Consider the following 18,344-nt stretch of genomic DNA (forward strand, 5'->3'; position numbering starts at 1 on the left):
TTTTTCTTTTTTGACTAATTCTGATCTACATTTAAACATCTCAGTCTAAAATATCTAGAAGGTAGAAGGGTCAACCTTGGACTTGATTTCTCTACAGTGAACAAAGATCCTTTATATCAATTATCCAAAAATTTATGAAATATATTCTGTTTTGGATTTTAGGGATCTAAGTGGAACAATTTGAGTCAATCATGGGCTCTAAAGGATTCTCAAGAACAAATTATCACAGAAGATATGATTGTAGCTGGGATGCAACAGTCAATTTTCTACTGGTCAATACTGATTTCTGGTGTTGTTTGAGTTCTTAGCTGCCAAGTTGGATATTGCATGATCATATTTTTTAAGGCGGACAAAAAATAAAGATGATGCTGCAGATTCTTTGAGAGAGAATAAAGCACCAAAGGAACTTTATGCATCAAATCAGATGTCCCTCCTAGCTTTTTATCTGTATACATCCATCCATCCATCCATTTTCTAACACCTTTGTCCCTAGTGGGGTCGAGAGGGGTGCTGGTGCCTTTTTCCAGCTAATGTTCCGGGCGAGAGGCGGGGTACACCCTGGACAGGTCGCCAGTCTGTTGCAGGGCTAGCTGTATACATCTTCTTTCAATTCAAATTTCTCCAAAATGTGTATTTTTATTCTTCAAAGGGTAGGAGTTTTTTATTTTATGCTTTTATTGTTTAAGAAAAAATTGATTTTTAAGTGTTTGACCTGCTGATCCCCCATCAGAGCCGATCAAAACCTAATTCTGATGTCAATGCTCTGGATTTTCCCTCTCTGTTTGTTAGGTCCCACTTTGCCACATTATTATGCAGAACTACAGAAATCATTGCAACAACTTCAGGGTCAACTTCCTTTACTTTCAAACAACTCTCAGCTGTGATTAGAATCATCAGAACAAAAACATGATTCAACATCCACATGGATTTTGGATAAAATATTTTATAATCTAATATTAGATTGAAATAAATTTCAAAAAGCTAAATTGCTTTCAACTACTACTTTTCCTTAATTTTCTTGCTTTTGTCATTTTGTAAACCGTGATGGTCATTTTATTGCACATTATTGCTTCTTTTAGTACCATGAATGGTCCTCTGATTGGAGAATTGTTTTTTTCTGTCCCATATTGAGCTGAAAAGAGACAGTAACATCTCAGTATGCTCATTGTTTACTGCTGTAATTTCCTTTTCGTTTGTTGATTAGCCCACAATTTCCAGTAAGCAGAAAAGTGGGTGGGAAAAGTGTGATTGTGAACATATTTCCTCCTCCATTTGGTTTATGGTTCTAGACAGAGATCAGAACCAAAATGAATTGAAACTGGATGGCATATCAAATATTCAAAATTAACTTCACTGTGTATTACAAAAAAGAAAATCTCAATTGTTAATATTCATGGTAACACTCATAATTTAATGTTACATCCATCCATCCATCCATCTTCTTCCGCTTATCCGAGGTCGGGTCGCGGGGGTAGCAGCTTCAGAAGGGAGGCCCAGACTTCCCTCTCCCCAGCCACTTCTTCCAGCTCCTCCGGGGGAATCCCGAGGCGTTCCCAGGCCAGCCGAGAGACATAGTCCCTCCAGCGTGTCCTGGGTCTTCCCCGGGGCCTCCTCCCGGTGGGACGTGCCCGGAACACCTCACCAGGGAGGCGTCCAGGAGGCATCCTGACCAGATGCCCAAGCCACCTCAACTGGCTCCTCTCGATGTGAAGGAGCAGCGGCTCTACTCTGAGTCCCTCCCGGATGACTGAGCTTCTCACCCTATCTCTAAGGGAGAGCCCAGCCACCCTACGGAGAAAACCCATTTCGGCCGCTTGTATCCGCGATCTCGTTCTTTCGGTCATGACCCAAAGCTCATGACCATAGATGAGGGTGGGAACGTAGATCGACCGGTAAATCGAGAGCTTCGCTTTTTGGCTCAGCTCTCTCTTCACCACGACGGACCGGTACAGCGCCCGCTTGACAGCAGACGCTGCGCCAATCCGCCTGTCGATCTCCCGCTCCCTTCTTCCCCCATTCGTGAACAAGATCCCGAGATACTTAAACTCCTCCACTTGGGGCAGGACACCCCCCCTGACCCGGAGAAGGCACTCTACCCTTTTCCGGCTCAAGACCATGGCCTCGGATTTGGAGGCACTGATCCCCATCCCGGCCGCTTCACACTCGGCTGCGAACCGATCCAGCGAGAGCTGCAGATCACGATCTGATGAAGCCAAAAGGACCACATCGTCTGCGAAAAGCAGAGATGAGATCCTGAGGCCACCAAATCGGATCCCCTCAACACCTTGGCTGCGCCTAGAAATTCTGTCCATGAAAGTGATGAACAGAATCGGTGACAAAGGGCAGCCCTGGCGGAGTCCAACTCTCACCGGAAACGAGCCCGACTTACTGCCGGCAATGCGGACCAGACTCTGACACCGGTCATACAGGGACCTGACAGCCCGTATCAAAGGGCCCGGTACCCCATACTCCCGGAGAACCCCCCACAGGGCTCCCCGAGGGACACGGTCGAACGCCTTCTCCAAGTCCACAAAACACATGTAGACTGGTTGGGCGAACTCCCATGCACCCTCCAGGACCCTGCTGAGGGTGTAGAGCTGGTCCAGTGTTCCACGACCAGGACGAAAACCACACTGCTCTTCCTGAATCCGAGGTTCGACTATCCGACGGACCCTCCTCTCCAGGACCCCTGAATAGACCTTGCCAGGGAGGCTTAAGAGTGTGACCCCTCTATAATTGGAGCACACCCTCCGGTCCCCCTTTTTGAACAGGGGGACCACCACCCCAGTCTGCCAATCCAGGGGAACTGCCCCCGATGTCCATGCGATATTGCAGAGTCGCGTCAACCAACACAACCCTACAACATCCAGAGCCTTAAGGAACTCCGGGCGGATCTCATCCACCCCCGGGGCCTTGCCACCGAGGAGCTTTTTAACCACCTCGGCGACCTCGCCCCCAGAGATTGGAGAGCCCAACCCAGAGTCCCCAGGCTCCGCTTCCTCAGTGGAAGGCATGTTGGTGGGATTGAGGAGGTCTTCGAAGTACTCTGCCCACCGGCCCACAACGTCCCGAGTAGAGGTCAGCAGCACACCATCCCCACTATAAACAGTGTTGGTGCTGCACCGCTTCCCCCCCCTGAGACGCCGGATGGTGGACCAGAATCGCCTCGAAGCCGTGCGGAAGTCTTTCTCCATGGCCTCTCCAAACTCCTCCCACACCCGAGTTTTTGCCTCAGCAACCGCCCGAGCCGCATGCCGCTTCGCCCGCCGGTACCCATCAGCTGCTTCCGGAGTCCCACAGGCCAAAAAGGCTCGATAGGACTCCTTCTTCAGCCTGACGGCATCCCTCACCGAAGGTGTCCACCAACGGGTTCGAGGGTTGCCGCCGCGACAGGCACCGACAACCTTGCGGCCACAGCTCCGATCGGCCGCCTCGACAATGGAGGCACGGAACACGGTCCACTCAGACTCCATGTCCCCCACCTCCCCCGGGACGTGTTTGAAGTTTTGCCGGAGATGGGAGTTAAAGCTCCGTCTCACAGGGGATTCCGCCAGACGTTCCCAGCAGACCCTCACAACACGTTTGGGCCTGCCAGGTCTGACCGGCTTTCGCCCCCGCCACCGGAGCCAACTCACCACCAGGTAGTGGTCAGTGGACAGCTCCGCACCTCTCTTCACCCGAGTGTCCAAGACATACGGCCGCAGATCCGATGAAACGATGACAAAGTCGATCATCGAACTGCGGCCTAGGGTGTCCTGGTGCCAAGTGCACATATGGACACCCTTATGCTTGAACATGGTGTTCGTTATGGACAATCCATGGCGAGCACAGAAGTCCAGCAACAGAACACCGCTCGAGTTCAGGTCGGGTGGGCCGTTCCTCCCAACCACGCCCCTCCAGGTCTCACTGTCGTTGCCCACGTGAGCGTTGAAGTCCCCCAGCAGAACAAGGGAGTCCCCAGGAGGAGCACTCTCCAGTACCCCCTCTAAGGACTCCAAAAAGGGTGGGTAATCTGAACTGTCGTTCGGCCCGTAAGCACAAACGACAGTCAGAACCCGTCCCCCCACCCGTAGGCGGAGGGATCCTACCCTCTCGTTCACCGGGGTAAACCCCAACGTACAGGCGCCGAGATGGGGAGCAACAAGTATGCCCACTCCTGCCCGACGTCTCTCTCCCTGGGCAACTCCAGAGTGGAAGTATGTCCAGCCCCTCTCAAGGAGACTGGTTCCAGAACCAGAGCCATGCGTCGAGGTGAGACCGACTATTTCTAGCCGGAACCTCTCGACCTCACGCACTAGCTCCGGCTCCTTCCCCACCAGAGAGGTGACATTCCACGTCCCAAGAGCCAGTTTCTGCAACCGAGGATCGGACCGCCAGGGTCCCCTCCCTTGGCCGCCACCCATCACACAGTGCACCCGACCCCTTTGGCCCCTCCCACGGGTGGTGGGCCCATGGGAGGGGGGGCCCATGTTTCCTCTTCGGGCTGAGCCCGGCCGGGCTCCATGGGTAAAAGCCCGGCCACCAGACGCTCGCCATCGTGCCCCCCCTCCAGGCCTGGCTCCAGAGTGGGGCCCCGGTGACCCGCGTCCGGGCGAGGGAACACCAAGTCCAAGGTTTTCCTTCATCATTGGGGTCTTCGGGCTGCACTTTGTCTGGTCCCTCACCTAGGACCTGTCTGCCTTGGGTGACCCTACCAGGGGCATGAAGCCCCAGACAGCATAGCTCCTAGGATCATTGGGGCACTCAAACCCCTCCACCACGATAAGGTGGCAGCCCATGGAGGAGTTTAATGTTACAATTGTAATTTAATTACTGAGCTGAGAGATCAAGCATGTGAAATTTAAAAGAGATGTTTTTGATGCCATAATGAGTTCAACTTTAAGTGGGCAGTTAAATCGGGTCACAGCGCAACACTGGGCCTTTTTTCTCTCTGATGTGTCATAATGCAAATCTATATGCAACACCATGAAAGTATTTTCAACATAAAGTTGATTAGCAGCTTTCTTGGAGCAGATAAAATAATTTCCTCCCTTTCTTTATTTAGCATGAAATCCGATACAGTTTCGCCTCCAGATCCATAAGATTTAGAAGTAGAATTGTAGAAACCTGAAGGTCTTTGTTTTTCTTTCTGAGGATGTTATTGCACTGTTTTGAGACTGAATATTTTTCAGTTTCTTTTCTTTAACCTCTAAAATAAGTTTAGGGTAAGTACAATATCATACCAAATTCTTGTTAATGTTAATGTGAATTGATCTTCAAAATTAGTTACAGAGTGCTTTAGGTGAAGTAAAGTAGGATTGCATTTTAAGAAAACACACAAATGCCATTAAATTAAGAGTCCTTAGTTTGTTGTGTGTAATTTTGATAATCTGTATTTTGCAGGATATGTACTAGTACATTTTGCAACTGTTTTGCTTCCAGTTTTCAAGTGAATTACTCCAAACGTGTTCTCCACTTTTTAGCTAACCCTTGTAAACAGTGGAAAAATACATCCTGCCACATTTACCTGACTCTCAGCATCTTGGGAGGAGGCTTTGCTGGTTGGACTAACACCCTGTTGGGTTTCCTTCTTACCAAGCCTCAGCCATAAGTGGAGGCCTGAGCCTCTTTGTTGCCGTTCATCAGAGTTGGTTAAAAATAGAACCACCTAGAATTTGATAGTCTTACAAAAATGTAAAACAGTTTGTAATGAATTGAGATTCTTATTAGCTCGCCTTGAAGATGATCGTCAAACTGATTGGGGGCTTTTGATGGTTTATTTTATTTGTTCTTTTTTCAGGGTAGAATGATACAACAAGCAACTTTCTTGTGCACCAGATTTTTAAAAGCTAAGTTAAATGCGCAAGTGTAGATGTCTTACAGATGTTCTCTATACAGCAGAGGGACAAAATTATCCACTAATATTTTGATTAATACGATTTTCAGAGACTCACTAATAAAATTGTCCATAGATTATTGATTGGCGCAGATAGATTCATTTTAAAATTTCAATGTCAAACTGCTTTATCCTTTTCAACACCGCCTCAAACATGTTTGGGGTCATAGACCTGTTGGAAGACATAACTTTGTCCATGTTTCAAACATTTGACTCCTCTCATCACTGAAGTCACATAGCTCGGTCTTTGTCACCATAAAACTTCTCTGCATAAGAAATTTGGTTTGTTCTGTTGGCAGCTACAAACTGAGATTCTGAGAACTACTTATCCTGAGTTGTTCTTGAACATCCCAACCAATTTCTTTCATCTGAATTTGTTTGGAGGAACCAAGCTGAAGGCTTCAAACACTATGAAGCATGGTGGATGAAAGCATCATGCTTAGAGTCTGGTTTGCTGCCAGTGGAACTACTGCATCCCTGGTAGTGAATGGAAAAATGAAAGCAGAGGAGTATCTACAAATAATTCAACTTCACATTAAATCAACATGTAGATGAGAAAAACTTGGGAGAGAATGTGTTATTCCAAGAAGTCAACGATCCTAAACACACGTCAACCAGTCTACAGAAACCTAACCTTGCCTTGTTAATGCTAAGGATTAGAGTGGTATTTTGCATTGTATTGTCAAATCAATAAAAAAAAATCCCAAAATTAAATTTGCATTTAAGTTTATGAGTAATCTCCTGCCCAGTTATCAAGAAACATTTGAGATATTGGAAAAACAGCAGTTAGCGTAAACGTTTCTCCAGTTCAAAGGTTTCTTTTAAAGAGACTTTGTAGCAGAGGTGAGATTAAATCAAAGTTTGGTGCCAGAACCTGACTGTGGTTGGCTGTCCATGTTTACTGAACCTGTCATTGATTCAAACAATTCTGTGGTGAAAAAATAACATTTCTGAGACAGTACTGCTACAGCACAGTATGTGTGAACGTGAGACATCTCTGGGATAACATCACAAATAAAAATGAATGGAAGGCATTGTTAAAGCTAAACTTCTAGAGATTAAATCAGTTTGCAGAATCCCAGAATGCCAATTTTATATCCAACTTTAGAATAAACATCAGCCAGTTACTGAGGCAAACTGGTCCCAACTACACTGCAGTCTTGTGACCATCTCCTGTTACCAGAATAGTACACAGAGTGAATTGGGATCTTGAGTGCTTCAGTTGCCACAGAAACTAAGTCAAGGCTTAGCAGCTCAACTCTGTGAAAACCCTCAATATGAAACAGCAGAGGCAGCTCTTCTGCTTTGCTTTTAATAGTATCTTTATAAATGCATAAATGTGAATTTAAAATCTAATTCTCATCTTATGATGAAAAAAGAACTCTTTCTGTAATAAATTCTATTTTTATCAACGAAGGTTCTATCTACTCTCATTGCTGTGGAAAGAAATTGCATTTATTATAGTATTTCTTTGTAATTTGTAGGAGAGATAAATTGATACACCGTAAAATAACTTTCACTCCTACCCTTAAATACCTCACTGTTTATCTGAAATAAAACATCCACAGTTTAAATGTGAACTATAACTTCTAAGGAGCTTGCAAAAAGTGCAAAGTAAGGAAAAATCACAAACTTACGGCTTTTAACATTGAAGTTTAGTGCAGTACTCATACACTGCAGCACTCTCATTAAGTTCATAGAAAAAAAAGGCAATTCTTGACTTATTTTGATCTTTTTTATCAGCTTAATACAGTGCCACAAAAGTATTCATATGCTATAACCAATTTCACATTGTGCTAGATTAAACCACAAGCTTCAGTGTAATATATTGTGATTTTATACTTTTCATTGTCATAAATTTGCACTTAATTATGAAGTGAAGGGAAATTATGACATTATTTTCATTTTTAGGCCAAATAAAATGATGGAAAATGCAGCTTTCAATTGTATCCATCTGTTGGAATCAATCCTTGCAGAACAACTTTTCACTGCAATGCACAATCTTTAGACATTTAAATATGGATATTTTTGCCCATTTTTCTTTGTAAAATAGTTGAATCTTAGTCGTTCTGAGTTGCGCCAAAGGTTTTCAGTTGGATTTAGGTCCGATCACCTGAATGAACCTTACTGCAGCTCTGGCCGTATGTTTCCAGTTGTTGTCCTGTCTTACTGGATGGTGTAACTCTATTCAAGTCTTTTGGATTTTCATGTGGTCTAGCAGCCATCTTTCCAACAACTCACTTTTTTTTTTAACCTGTCCTTGCTGTTGAGAAAGAATGCTGATAGCGTTATGCTGCCAAAACCATGTTTCGTGGTGTGGATGGTATGTTCATGGTTCATGTTCAATGGTCATCTTCAGTCATAGCATTATGCATGAAACCAATTTTCAGTCTCGGTTGGTCTTCCTCCATGTTTGTTGTTTTTTCTAAATGGGTGTTAAGACTTGAACTTCTTATGCTTTACTTTGAACATTGGTTTCTTGCCACTCTGACCAGCTATGTGAAGGGCAGGCCTAACAGTTTTCTTGTCACTAAAGTCTCTTGTTTGAGCTGCTGTGCCTCCAGAGTTACCACAAACCTTTTTTAGTGCATCTTTGATCACATTAGTGGAATGGTAGGTGCCATGGTTTTCATTTCTGAATAATCTTTGAGGTCTGATCAAAGCTTGAAATATTGTTTTTTAAGCTGATCCCGCCTTCCCACCCTTCCTTCATGTCAACTAAACAGAAAATGCCACTTTAAGATTGCAAGTGAAAATGGTAGTTTAAAGTTTGTAGTGATTGTCACAATTTATTTTTGGTTAAGGAGGCCAAGACACTGAGTTTATTTTTTCCACTCACAAATGAAGACTGACAATAAAAAACACAACTGATTAATGAAGTGTATATTTAAATTGAAGGTTTTTACAAAACACAAAGTGTTCAAAAGAACGCCCCAGGAAAAAACTAATTATTCTACCTTTTTGTATTTGGGTTGACATCACAAGAGGCATAAGACCAGAAATAGACTTCTAGTATGTTTCAACATATATTCTGGAGCATTTGAGCATTTAAGTCTTTGTTTCAGCTCCAATCTATGATGATACTGTCACAAATTTGCCCTTGGAATTTGATTTTTCCAAGGACAAAATAAATGCACATTACACTGTTAATATGCTGTTTGTTTCAGGAAGATAGGTATCATCACAAACAGTGTGATTGCTACTGCTGCTGCCCTATTGGTGGTGCAACCAGTTATTAGGTTTAGGGAGCAAATTAAGTTTTGTAATTTTTGGGATGACCTCAAGTCTTTAAGTGTGGAAAAAAAGCACAAATCCCTAAATTGGTTAGCGGAACAATACTTGTTTTCGACACCGTTAATGCACATACTGCATAATCTAACCATGTATGTCTTACTTCGTGTATTGTAGTAAATTATTTTTTCAGAAATGTGTGTGAATGATATGTGTCACATCTGGCTCTGAACCCAGGACTGAATCAGCACAGTGTTTTGGCACTGGCAGTCACAGAGAGCCAACCTTAAATAGACAACGCTCACTTATTTTCTATCTTTTTGGCAAAAAAATAAAATAAAATCTCAAAGATAACACTCTTGATATATATAGTTCTGATTTAACACACGACGTTGCTAAAGTCGTACAGTTACAGACACAGTAACAAAGGAAAAATCTAATTCAATGGAGAGTGGACCATTTTTAGGTATCTACCACCCCCTGCAGATGTTGTCATGGAAACACTCTTTTGGGGATGTCGTTCTCTCTCTCTCTCTCTCCCTGCTTCTCTCTCTCTTTTCTCTCTTTCATACAATGCAGCATTAGGATGATAATGCTATGCTCAGCACACCACGCTTCAGATTTCCATGTGACTCCCGCTCTTACATAAGACTGAGCTGGAGAGGAAAAGCCACTTAACTCAAATTATATCAATAGTTTACAGTATAGATGTTTATTCATTCCCACACTGCTTGTTTGCTGATTTAATAAAAAAAAATATATAGATATACAGATTTTTCATAAATTGTGTTGCTGCCCTGTTGTATATTCTGGTAAAATGATTTAAAAAAAAATACTGGTTTTCAGTGTCTTTCTTTTTTGACAGTATTTGTATCTTTAAAAGAGAGGAATCTATTAAGCTGAAACCAACCCTTTAATCGGTGTTGGAGGTTATCACTTGCCTGTGTGTGGACGTGGTGAAGTTGCTAATGAGTTTGGCACGTTGCAGATTTCCCAGGAAATCCCCCCACGCTCTGGGGGGAGGATAACATTAAAAGAACCATCAGCAGGACACCGATGTATAGAGATGGGTCTCTGTATTCGATTTAACGCTGACATCACCCAGGGAGCCTTGAGCCCTGAGCCGCAGTCGGTTCTGAGATGAATGCACAATATTTAAATCCGGACTACCTGGTTCTCTCACTCCACCCTGTGGACTCAACAGGGCAGCACAAAGAAATGCAGGGGGCATCTAGGAGGATAGTGGATAACATATTGTTCATTCCTGTGGAAAGTGTTCAGTGTGATTATTCTTCTACTTTATTACAGATATTTAGAGATGTTAACACACAGTATCACCAGTCTGCTAGAAAAGGATGAATTACTCAAAGCATGTTCACTATCTCTTGTTCAAACTTGTCCCAAAAACAGTATGTTTTGTTACATTCCTGTAAAGAATTGCTGTAAGGGGCATAGGACACCTTTTTGATGACCTATTTCAACATTTACATATATTTTAGTAAAATGTATTTCTAGTGTGAGTGTAGCTGCTATTCAGATATCACAAGTAAAGGATAGAAATCTGATGTTATTTTTGGCTAGTATTATATAAAAATATGTTTAAACCTGCATAATGTAACTTTTATTTAAAAACAAATATATATTTTTTGTACATATTTGTTGAACTGTCATTATGTCCTGACAGTGTGGTGTGGGACAGTTAATCTGTGAAAACATTGAGCTTCTCTGCTTTTTCCCAGTACCAGGAGGCGGGTCTTAGCACTGTCAATCACAATCTTATGTGACGCTGCTCACCCTCTCTCCCCCATTGCTCTGTGCTAGGCTGCAGCTATCATAGCCTGTTGTGAATGCTTAATCTCGTCAGCAGGGCCACCAATAAACAAAGATAAATGATTCTTTCTGTAATTGTAAGTTGTTTCTCCACCATTAGCACATGAATGTAATTGTTTAGGAGCAACAGCACCAAAATCCTCCTCCTGGCTCTGATTGGTTTGTGTTTGGTCAGGAGCCCTGCATTTCTTCAGATGACAATAGTAGGACATGGAGGATGTGGAGGAGATTGGTCTTTTCGCAGATTATCTGTCTTATAACAATGTCACGACATGGTGAAAGTTTTAACAAATATGCAAAAAACATATTCTTTATAAAAGTTACTTTCTGCAGCACTAAAGCATGAACAATTATTTGGCAAAGGTGTACAAATTATTAATATGATTAAGAGGGATTAAAACACAGTGGGGGAAAAGAAAATGAATCGATTCTTTCTTTATCCAGCCAAGTTCAAAATAAAAACAAATATGGTTTGCATTATTGTCCAAAAGGCCTGAGCCATTTATTGTTTTTTTTGTACTTTGCTTCACTAATTAAAACCTTCCTTCTAATTTTTTTCAAGTATTTCTTTGAACTTCTCTAGTTTTTATCCACATTTTTGCAATAAAGATATCAATTCTTCTTCTTTTTTTTTGATACGTGTTTATTTTCCTTACCTTCTAAAAGACCACATTGGACAATGTGTTGCCAATTATGGGAACAAAACAGAAAAAAAGCATCTAAAGTCCAACAAGAAATTGTGAAAGACATTTCAATAAGACTGGGTGTAAGTGGGCGTTGGTGGAAACCAAAAACATATGACAGGAAAATTAGTTTTCTTCAAAGCAAAAACTTTTACAGTAACAAACTTTCCTGAATTTCCCATTCAGATCATATTTTGGATGAAGGTTGAGGAACAGTGTGATCTCTTTTTAGTATGGGGCAGCTGTATAAGCCCGGTGGGTGAAACAATAGCCTTCAACAGAACAAGTGCAGATTCAGCAAAAACGGTTGCCACTGCTAGCACCAGTAACATAGATTTTTTTTTACAATGTATTTTTTATTTAGTGGGCTTTTAAACACTTAGTCTGACTCTAACCTCATTCGGTACATCTGCTTTGAAAAGTGGCCTGCCTTCTCTGCACAGCTACTATTACATTTACAGGAAATAAATACTCTGACTAGAGGAATGGTGAAGTGGGGGAAAAAAAACAACATTTCACACCAGAGATCTTCTGTTTTTGATTTTTTTGTCATATTTGCATCGTTTCAGATCTTTAAACTAATTTTAATATCAGCCAAGGATAACCTGAGTAAATTTATAATGCTGTTTTAAATGATGATTTCAACTATTAAGGTTGGAAATCTAACCAAATCAACCTGGTCCTACGTTCAACTATAATTGCCTTGCCCTTTTTAAATTGTGAATAACTTTTTTTTAAACCAAGTTCAGTTACATCACCAATGTTTACAATGGATCTGTAGAATGAAGGGATTCTCATGAATACAACAATGACAATATTAAGTATTCTGAGAGATTTTAAAAACTAACTCATTATGTCCTGATCTAAAATAATTTAAGGATAAATTTAAAACAAAATCTGTTATTAGTCAAAATAGGGTTACAAACAATTTCTTAGGTTTGAAACTCCACTGGATCACAAAGAGCTATTTTCCACAGACATAGAAAACATGGAAAAATTGTGATCCCCTCCCAGGAGTGGTTGATCTACTAAAGTTATTTCAAGACTGCATTTACGATTCATTCAGGAGGTCGCACAATAACCTTGAACAACATCTAATCTCACTTTTTCCAGTTAAGGCTATCTGTTCATGATTCAGGAGTAAGAAGGGCAAATATGGCACTAGTGACAGAGCTCCAAAGTGTAAACCAATACTGGCCAAAAACAACTCAAAAGTTATCTCACATTTTTCAAAAATATTACCCTAGATACATGCAACTGAATTATCAAGACCTGAGATTAAAATGAGATGAAAATGTGATGTTTTGGAAGGTGTGTGCTATTACATCTGGGCATAAACTGACACAGCATTTCAAAAGAAAAGAAAAGAAAAGAGAATATGGTGGTAGCTTGATATTCATTGGTGTCTTGTTCAGGAGCTTGAATTCTTGCCACCATAGTTGGAACTACGATTTCACATCAATGGCAACGATTCTGAAAGAGAATGTCCAACTATCGTTTGGTGATCTTAAGCTCAAGTGCACTTTGGTTATATAGCAGCACAATGGTCAAAAACATGCAGGCAAGTGCATCTCTGAAGGGCTCAAGAAAGCAAAGGTTTTGGAAACTGTTTTTGAAGATGTGTGGGCCAGTAGTCCTCCATAATGATGCAAAAAAAAAAAATCTTGATGACAGTAGTTGACCCCAGAAGTTGCTAGGTAAAAAACAAAAAAAAACAATTTCAATCAAGGAATTGTGAGCTTTCAGTTCAACACCACGCTCAAGAAAATCCACTGTTGTTCCAAGATGGTGGAGTGACCTACCAAGTGTAACCAGAACCGATACATTGTTGTCCATCTTCAATAAACTCTTGAAGATCTAGTCCTCCAGAGTATCTCCTGTCCCAGCACACACACTGTACCTTCATATTCCCTGTATCAACTTTCTCTTTCTGCAATTCCCTCTCTGCCTTTACTGTATTTCTACACTGTCACCTGTCAAAACCTGATAGTGGTCGTCCTTTTAAGTGGCGTATTAGTAGTTTTGATTCCAACTGCATTGTTACACCCACATGTGTAAGTCACTTTGGATAAAACCTGTCTGGCATATGTAAAAACATAAACACAAGCACAATAGGTTATTTCCCTGATCTGAAAATTGCTTTTTGTAATTGCTCAGGTTATCTTGGTCCAATATTAGAAGTAGTTGTTAATGTAAAACATGTAGGTGTATCAAAAAAGCTAAGAAAAAAAATCTTTCTCTCGATCTGGTGTCTGCCGTGTGAATCAAATCATTCATAAAAATCATCTCTGTTTTTGTTGTGAACATAAAGATCATCATCCGTCCAGATATGAATGAATTCTGCCCTTTTAAAAGAATAGGGACAAAAGTCTGCACGTGGATTCATGTATGTTGCCACGTGAAATTGATGACAGACACGAGCAGCCAGTGTGTCAGTCCTGTGAATAAATAACATTTATGCGTCCACAACTTTTAGGGTTTAGCACCTTGGAGAGCTCCAGTTGCTTCATTCTATTTCAAGCCAACAGGGGGCGCAGCTATCACGCCGTTACATGTAGAGAGCAAACAAGCAAGCTACAACGTTGAAAATGTTTCCCAACCCTCCTGTGTAGTTTCTTTAAAATATATAATTGTGTGTAATTTACTCTTTTTTTTAAATTCCGTTTTATAGGATGGTAGGCGGTTTATCACTATTTGGACTCTGTGCGGCTCGCTGTTCAGAATCCAGCTGCGCTTTGTGTACAAACTTTACGGGTACTCAAGCAGAGAGCGGGGTAAAAGAGAGCAGGAAACAAACTGTGAATGATGCTCCTGCTGCTCCAAACCTTTAGTCTAAACGTGTGGACTCACGCGTTCATCGTCGAGACAGAGATGAATGATTTTCATTTTTTACAGTTACGTGCGAGCGCAAATATCGGACACTGAGAAAAGCGACGGTATTGCGGCCGCAGCGGGGCAGGCGGCCCTTTTTTTCTTTCTGTCTTTTTTTTTTTTTTTTTTTTATCACCGGGGCATCAGCGACCCTTCCATCCATCCCCACATTCCTCAGCCTCGGCTGAGCTCTGGCTTCTCTGATCGTGCGGTGCTGTGCATGAGTGAGTCTGTGAGGCTCCGGACTGATGTCTCTGCCTGTCAGGAATTTAAAGTGTCTCTCACCGGTCATGTGCCAGTGTAAGGTCATCTGCAGCAACCGGACCCTCTCTCTTATGTTCGGGTGTAAGGTGAGCCAACATGCAAATCTGTATTCAAAGAAACGAGGCCTCTGGAGAGGGGGAAACGCCGTTCTGGTTTGTTTCCGCGGCTGATCCTTTTGTCTGTCGGGTTGATTAGCTTATCTATTATTTCTTCATCACTGACTCCTTCCACACACAACCCCGGTTTTACCTTACAAGCACCGGGCGACCCAGCGTTTATTCTCATAAATGACCGATTCCCATTTACGCACAGCAGGATGGTATTGCTGAAAGCTATTCCTTGGTATTAGCAAAAAATAAAAATAAAAATAACAATGTTTACTTCTAATAAATAAACGAGACATCGTTCATTTTCAGAGCTCTGCTCACAGCAGGGCTAAAAATAAAGCCTTTAGGTTCACATTTCTTCTTTGCAGCCCAGCAGAGCAAATTGCATGATAGGATTTTGACCTTGGGAGATGCACTTTAATGCTCAGGGCCACTTAGATATCATTCATCATCAGGGAAACCATACACTGACACAGAGGCATAATCCCATCTGCAAACCAGGGAACATGAACTGTGCCCCCGCTGTTCCCTTCCATCCTTGTTGTGTTCCTAATCAAAACTGAGCAGTGGTTGCCTGCTGCTTATCAGAGAAAACAGCCTTTCTTGTTAAGTTGTGTGCATTTTTTTTTTTAGATGTTTTGGGTTTGTTGCAAAGATTTTATGTTTTTTCATTCTATCATAGATTTTGCCTCTCTTCCAGGTGAAAGTAATTGCAAAGCGGGTACAGTTGAGACTTTCCCTCTATATGACTGTCCGTAAGCACTACAATGCCAAATCATCGCTGCATTTAAAAAAACAAAAAGATATTTGTGGGACATGCTAGTGGTAAGCATATTTGAATATTTTATTCAAGATTTAAAAACAAAACATGTAACCTTTAATTTGTGTGTGATTAAAAAAAATGTCTGCGAATTTTTGTTAGAGAACTGTAGCAAGGATTGTCATCTTTGGGTTTCCATAGAAAACAGTAGACAGGGTGTGATGGCAGGACAGAAAAGGTTTCTCATTGCAATACTCCCAAAACAAACACAATTATGTGGTGTTTCCTAAACTCTGTTTGGATTTTAAGTGAAACTGTGAGAACGTAAACTGGTGGACTTCATGTAAAACAAAAATTGGATATATGGACAAGCATCTTGTGACTATTGCTAAGTATGATGGATTATCTGTGATGGGCATGTTTTTCCTCCAAAGACTCTAAATGTTGTTTGAGGGCATCACATCAAAACGTTTTGAAATGCCTGGATGTTTAAAAATGATGCATTTCAGTCAGCCCACAACTCTCAGCGCTCCAGAACTCCCAGTAGATCTTGTAGAGAAACCGTGGGGGCAAAAAGTGGGTTGTCCAAAGTTCTGCCAATAGTACCAACATACTGTATATTCTAACAGTTGCTTTTGTTGAAAACAAATATGTTGCAGCATATACATTTTATTCCTCATAGATTACAAACTTCATTGCTTTGTGCTGCTTTATGAAAACTGAATTTGTTTTCAACCTTTTTTTTTTTTTTTTTACAATTTTACCACAGGAGCTAATTCATTTTACAGTTTTTTGTTCATTGTTCCCTCATCCTTGTTTGCTGCCCTCTTTTGATTTATACGTGTGCTTATAATATGAGCTAGCTACATAGCATAGCATACATCATTGATATGGTTTATTGTTGAGCTGAATTTCCATATTTGAAAGATGCAGCTGGTTTGTGGATGTTTGCTGAGAAGGTGGTCCTGCTGTTCTCGGTGTATTACAAGTACAGATATTCCCTTGTGTTCTTGAACCCACCTTGCTCCTGCTTCCATGCAGTATAATAATTTTTATCCAGGGTTTAGGCTACAATCATCCATCTTGCGATATCATAACTCCACAATTGTAAACTGTCTTCAGCATCTTTTCTTAGTGATTTACTGTAATAATCGTACTTAATGTTTGTTTTACAAATGAGTAGAGTCTGTGTTTTATTAGGTAGAGAATGCAGGAAAAACATTAGATTTCCAAAACTGTTTACTGAAAATTATTTAAAAGAAATAGAACTAAATGAACTAAACATACTTTCTACTGGTGATCAAACATATTATGTCACTTTTTTGATTCTGATCTCAATGATTTCTGCTCAATATGTCCAGGATAATGGAGTAATATAAGGATAAAATTGATTTTGCTTTTTGGATTACTTAATTGGCAGCTAATTTATCTGTTCATTTTCTCAATACATCACAGATGTATTTAAGAAATATATTTTTATAAGTATATTGTGCTTTGATTTGGTCTCTAATAGTGTTTCAAACATTTAATTCCTACAAAACTAATACAAATTAATGACTACCTATCAATATGCAAATTAACAAAGGATTATTTACAATATAGTGTATAATACTTCCCAAAATGATTAAACCTACAGTACAGACCAAACGTTTGGACACACCTTTTAATTCAATGAGTTTCCTTTATTTTCATGACTATTGACATTGTAGATTCACACTGAAGGCATCAAAACTATGAATAACACATGTGGAAATATGCACTAAACAAAAAAGTGTAAAACAACTGAAAATACCCCTTATATTCTAGTTTCTTCAAAGTAGCAACCTTTTGCTGTGATTACTGCTTTGCACACACTCTGCATTTTCTTGATGAGCTTCAAGAGGTAGTCACCTGAAATGGTTTTCACTTCATAGGTGTGTCCTGTCAGGTTAATAAGTGGGATTTATTGCCTTATAAATAGTCATGAAGATAAAGAAAACCCATTGAATTAGAAAGGTGTGTCCAAACTTTTGGTCTGTACTGTATATAAGTCTGAATTAGTTCTCCATCCTAAAGGAAGGGTTTGCATGTCCTTGGAAGTGAATAACATTAAGTGGGACTTTCATCTGCAGTCATCATCTTAGCTTTCATATTCAAAAGCCAACTTCACAATATTAAGTTATTAATATTGAGCACAATTACTGTAACTAATGTGCTGCACTTTGAGAACATGTGAAAAATACTTCTAAGTATTGCTCATTTTCTTCTAGAATCAGGCATATTACAATAAATATTTAATAAATGTTTGATAATCTCTAATTAAGAGTTGATATGCCACTAATATCCCTGTGTGTAGGTGTCTAATGGCTGTATTGTGATGACACTGAGACATTTATCTCTAAGCTTTCCATTTTTCTGCTGTTAATAATGAAAAGGGTTCATGACTGCCACCTGCATTCTTCTTTCAAGGCCAATATTTGTGTGCAGGTTCAGTAATCCTAACAGCTTTGTTTACTCTGTCGCAGTCTCCTGGGAAGTTGATATAGGTGGGAATTAATTTGGATCATCTTGGAGATGTACAGTATATTGCTGCAATGTACAACAATGTGTTAGAATGCTCCTTTATGGGCTGCAGCTATCAATATTTTATGTTTTATGCTCTTGTTTTTATTATTCTCAAGAGGACTGTCTTTGTAAAACTTCTTCCATAGGAGAACTTTCCCAAGGTGATGATCTAAGGAATA

The 18,344-nt window shown here is 40.8% G+C and overlaps 1 protein-coding gene across 4 annotated transcripts in view; it reads left to right on the plus strand.

The window, feature by feature from the left end:
• Nucleotides 1–18,344, plus strand: part of dlg4a (discs, large homolog 4a (Drosophila)) — a 90,384-nt gene that overhangs the window by 21,650 nt on the left and 50,390 nt on the right. Inside the window, exon 1 of one of the 4 annotated variants that reach the window (XM_028031596.1) lies at nucleotides 14,700–14,840. The exons of the other annotated variants lie outside the window; for them this stretch is intronic. Within the exon in view, the coding sequence (XP_027887397.1) occupies nucleotides 14,739–14,840 (102 nt within the window). The 5' untranslated portion in view covers nucleotides 14,700–14,738. Of the gene's footprint in view, nucleotides 1–14,699; nucleotides 14,841–18,344 lie in introns of those variants that run through there. 4 annotated transcript variants of the gene reach the window in all.

Source organism: Xiphophorus couchianus, chromosome 11 (genome assembly GCF_001444195.1).
Source record: "Xiphophorus couchianus chromosome 11, X_couchianus-1.0, whole genome shotgun sequence".
Classification (NCBI taxonomy): Eukaryota; Metazoa; Chordata; class Actinopteri; order Cyprinodontiformes; family Poeciliidae; genus Xiphophorus; species Xiphophorus couchianus.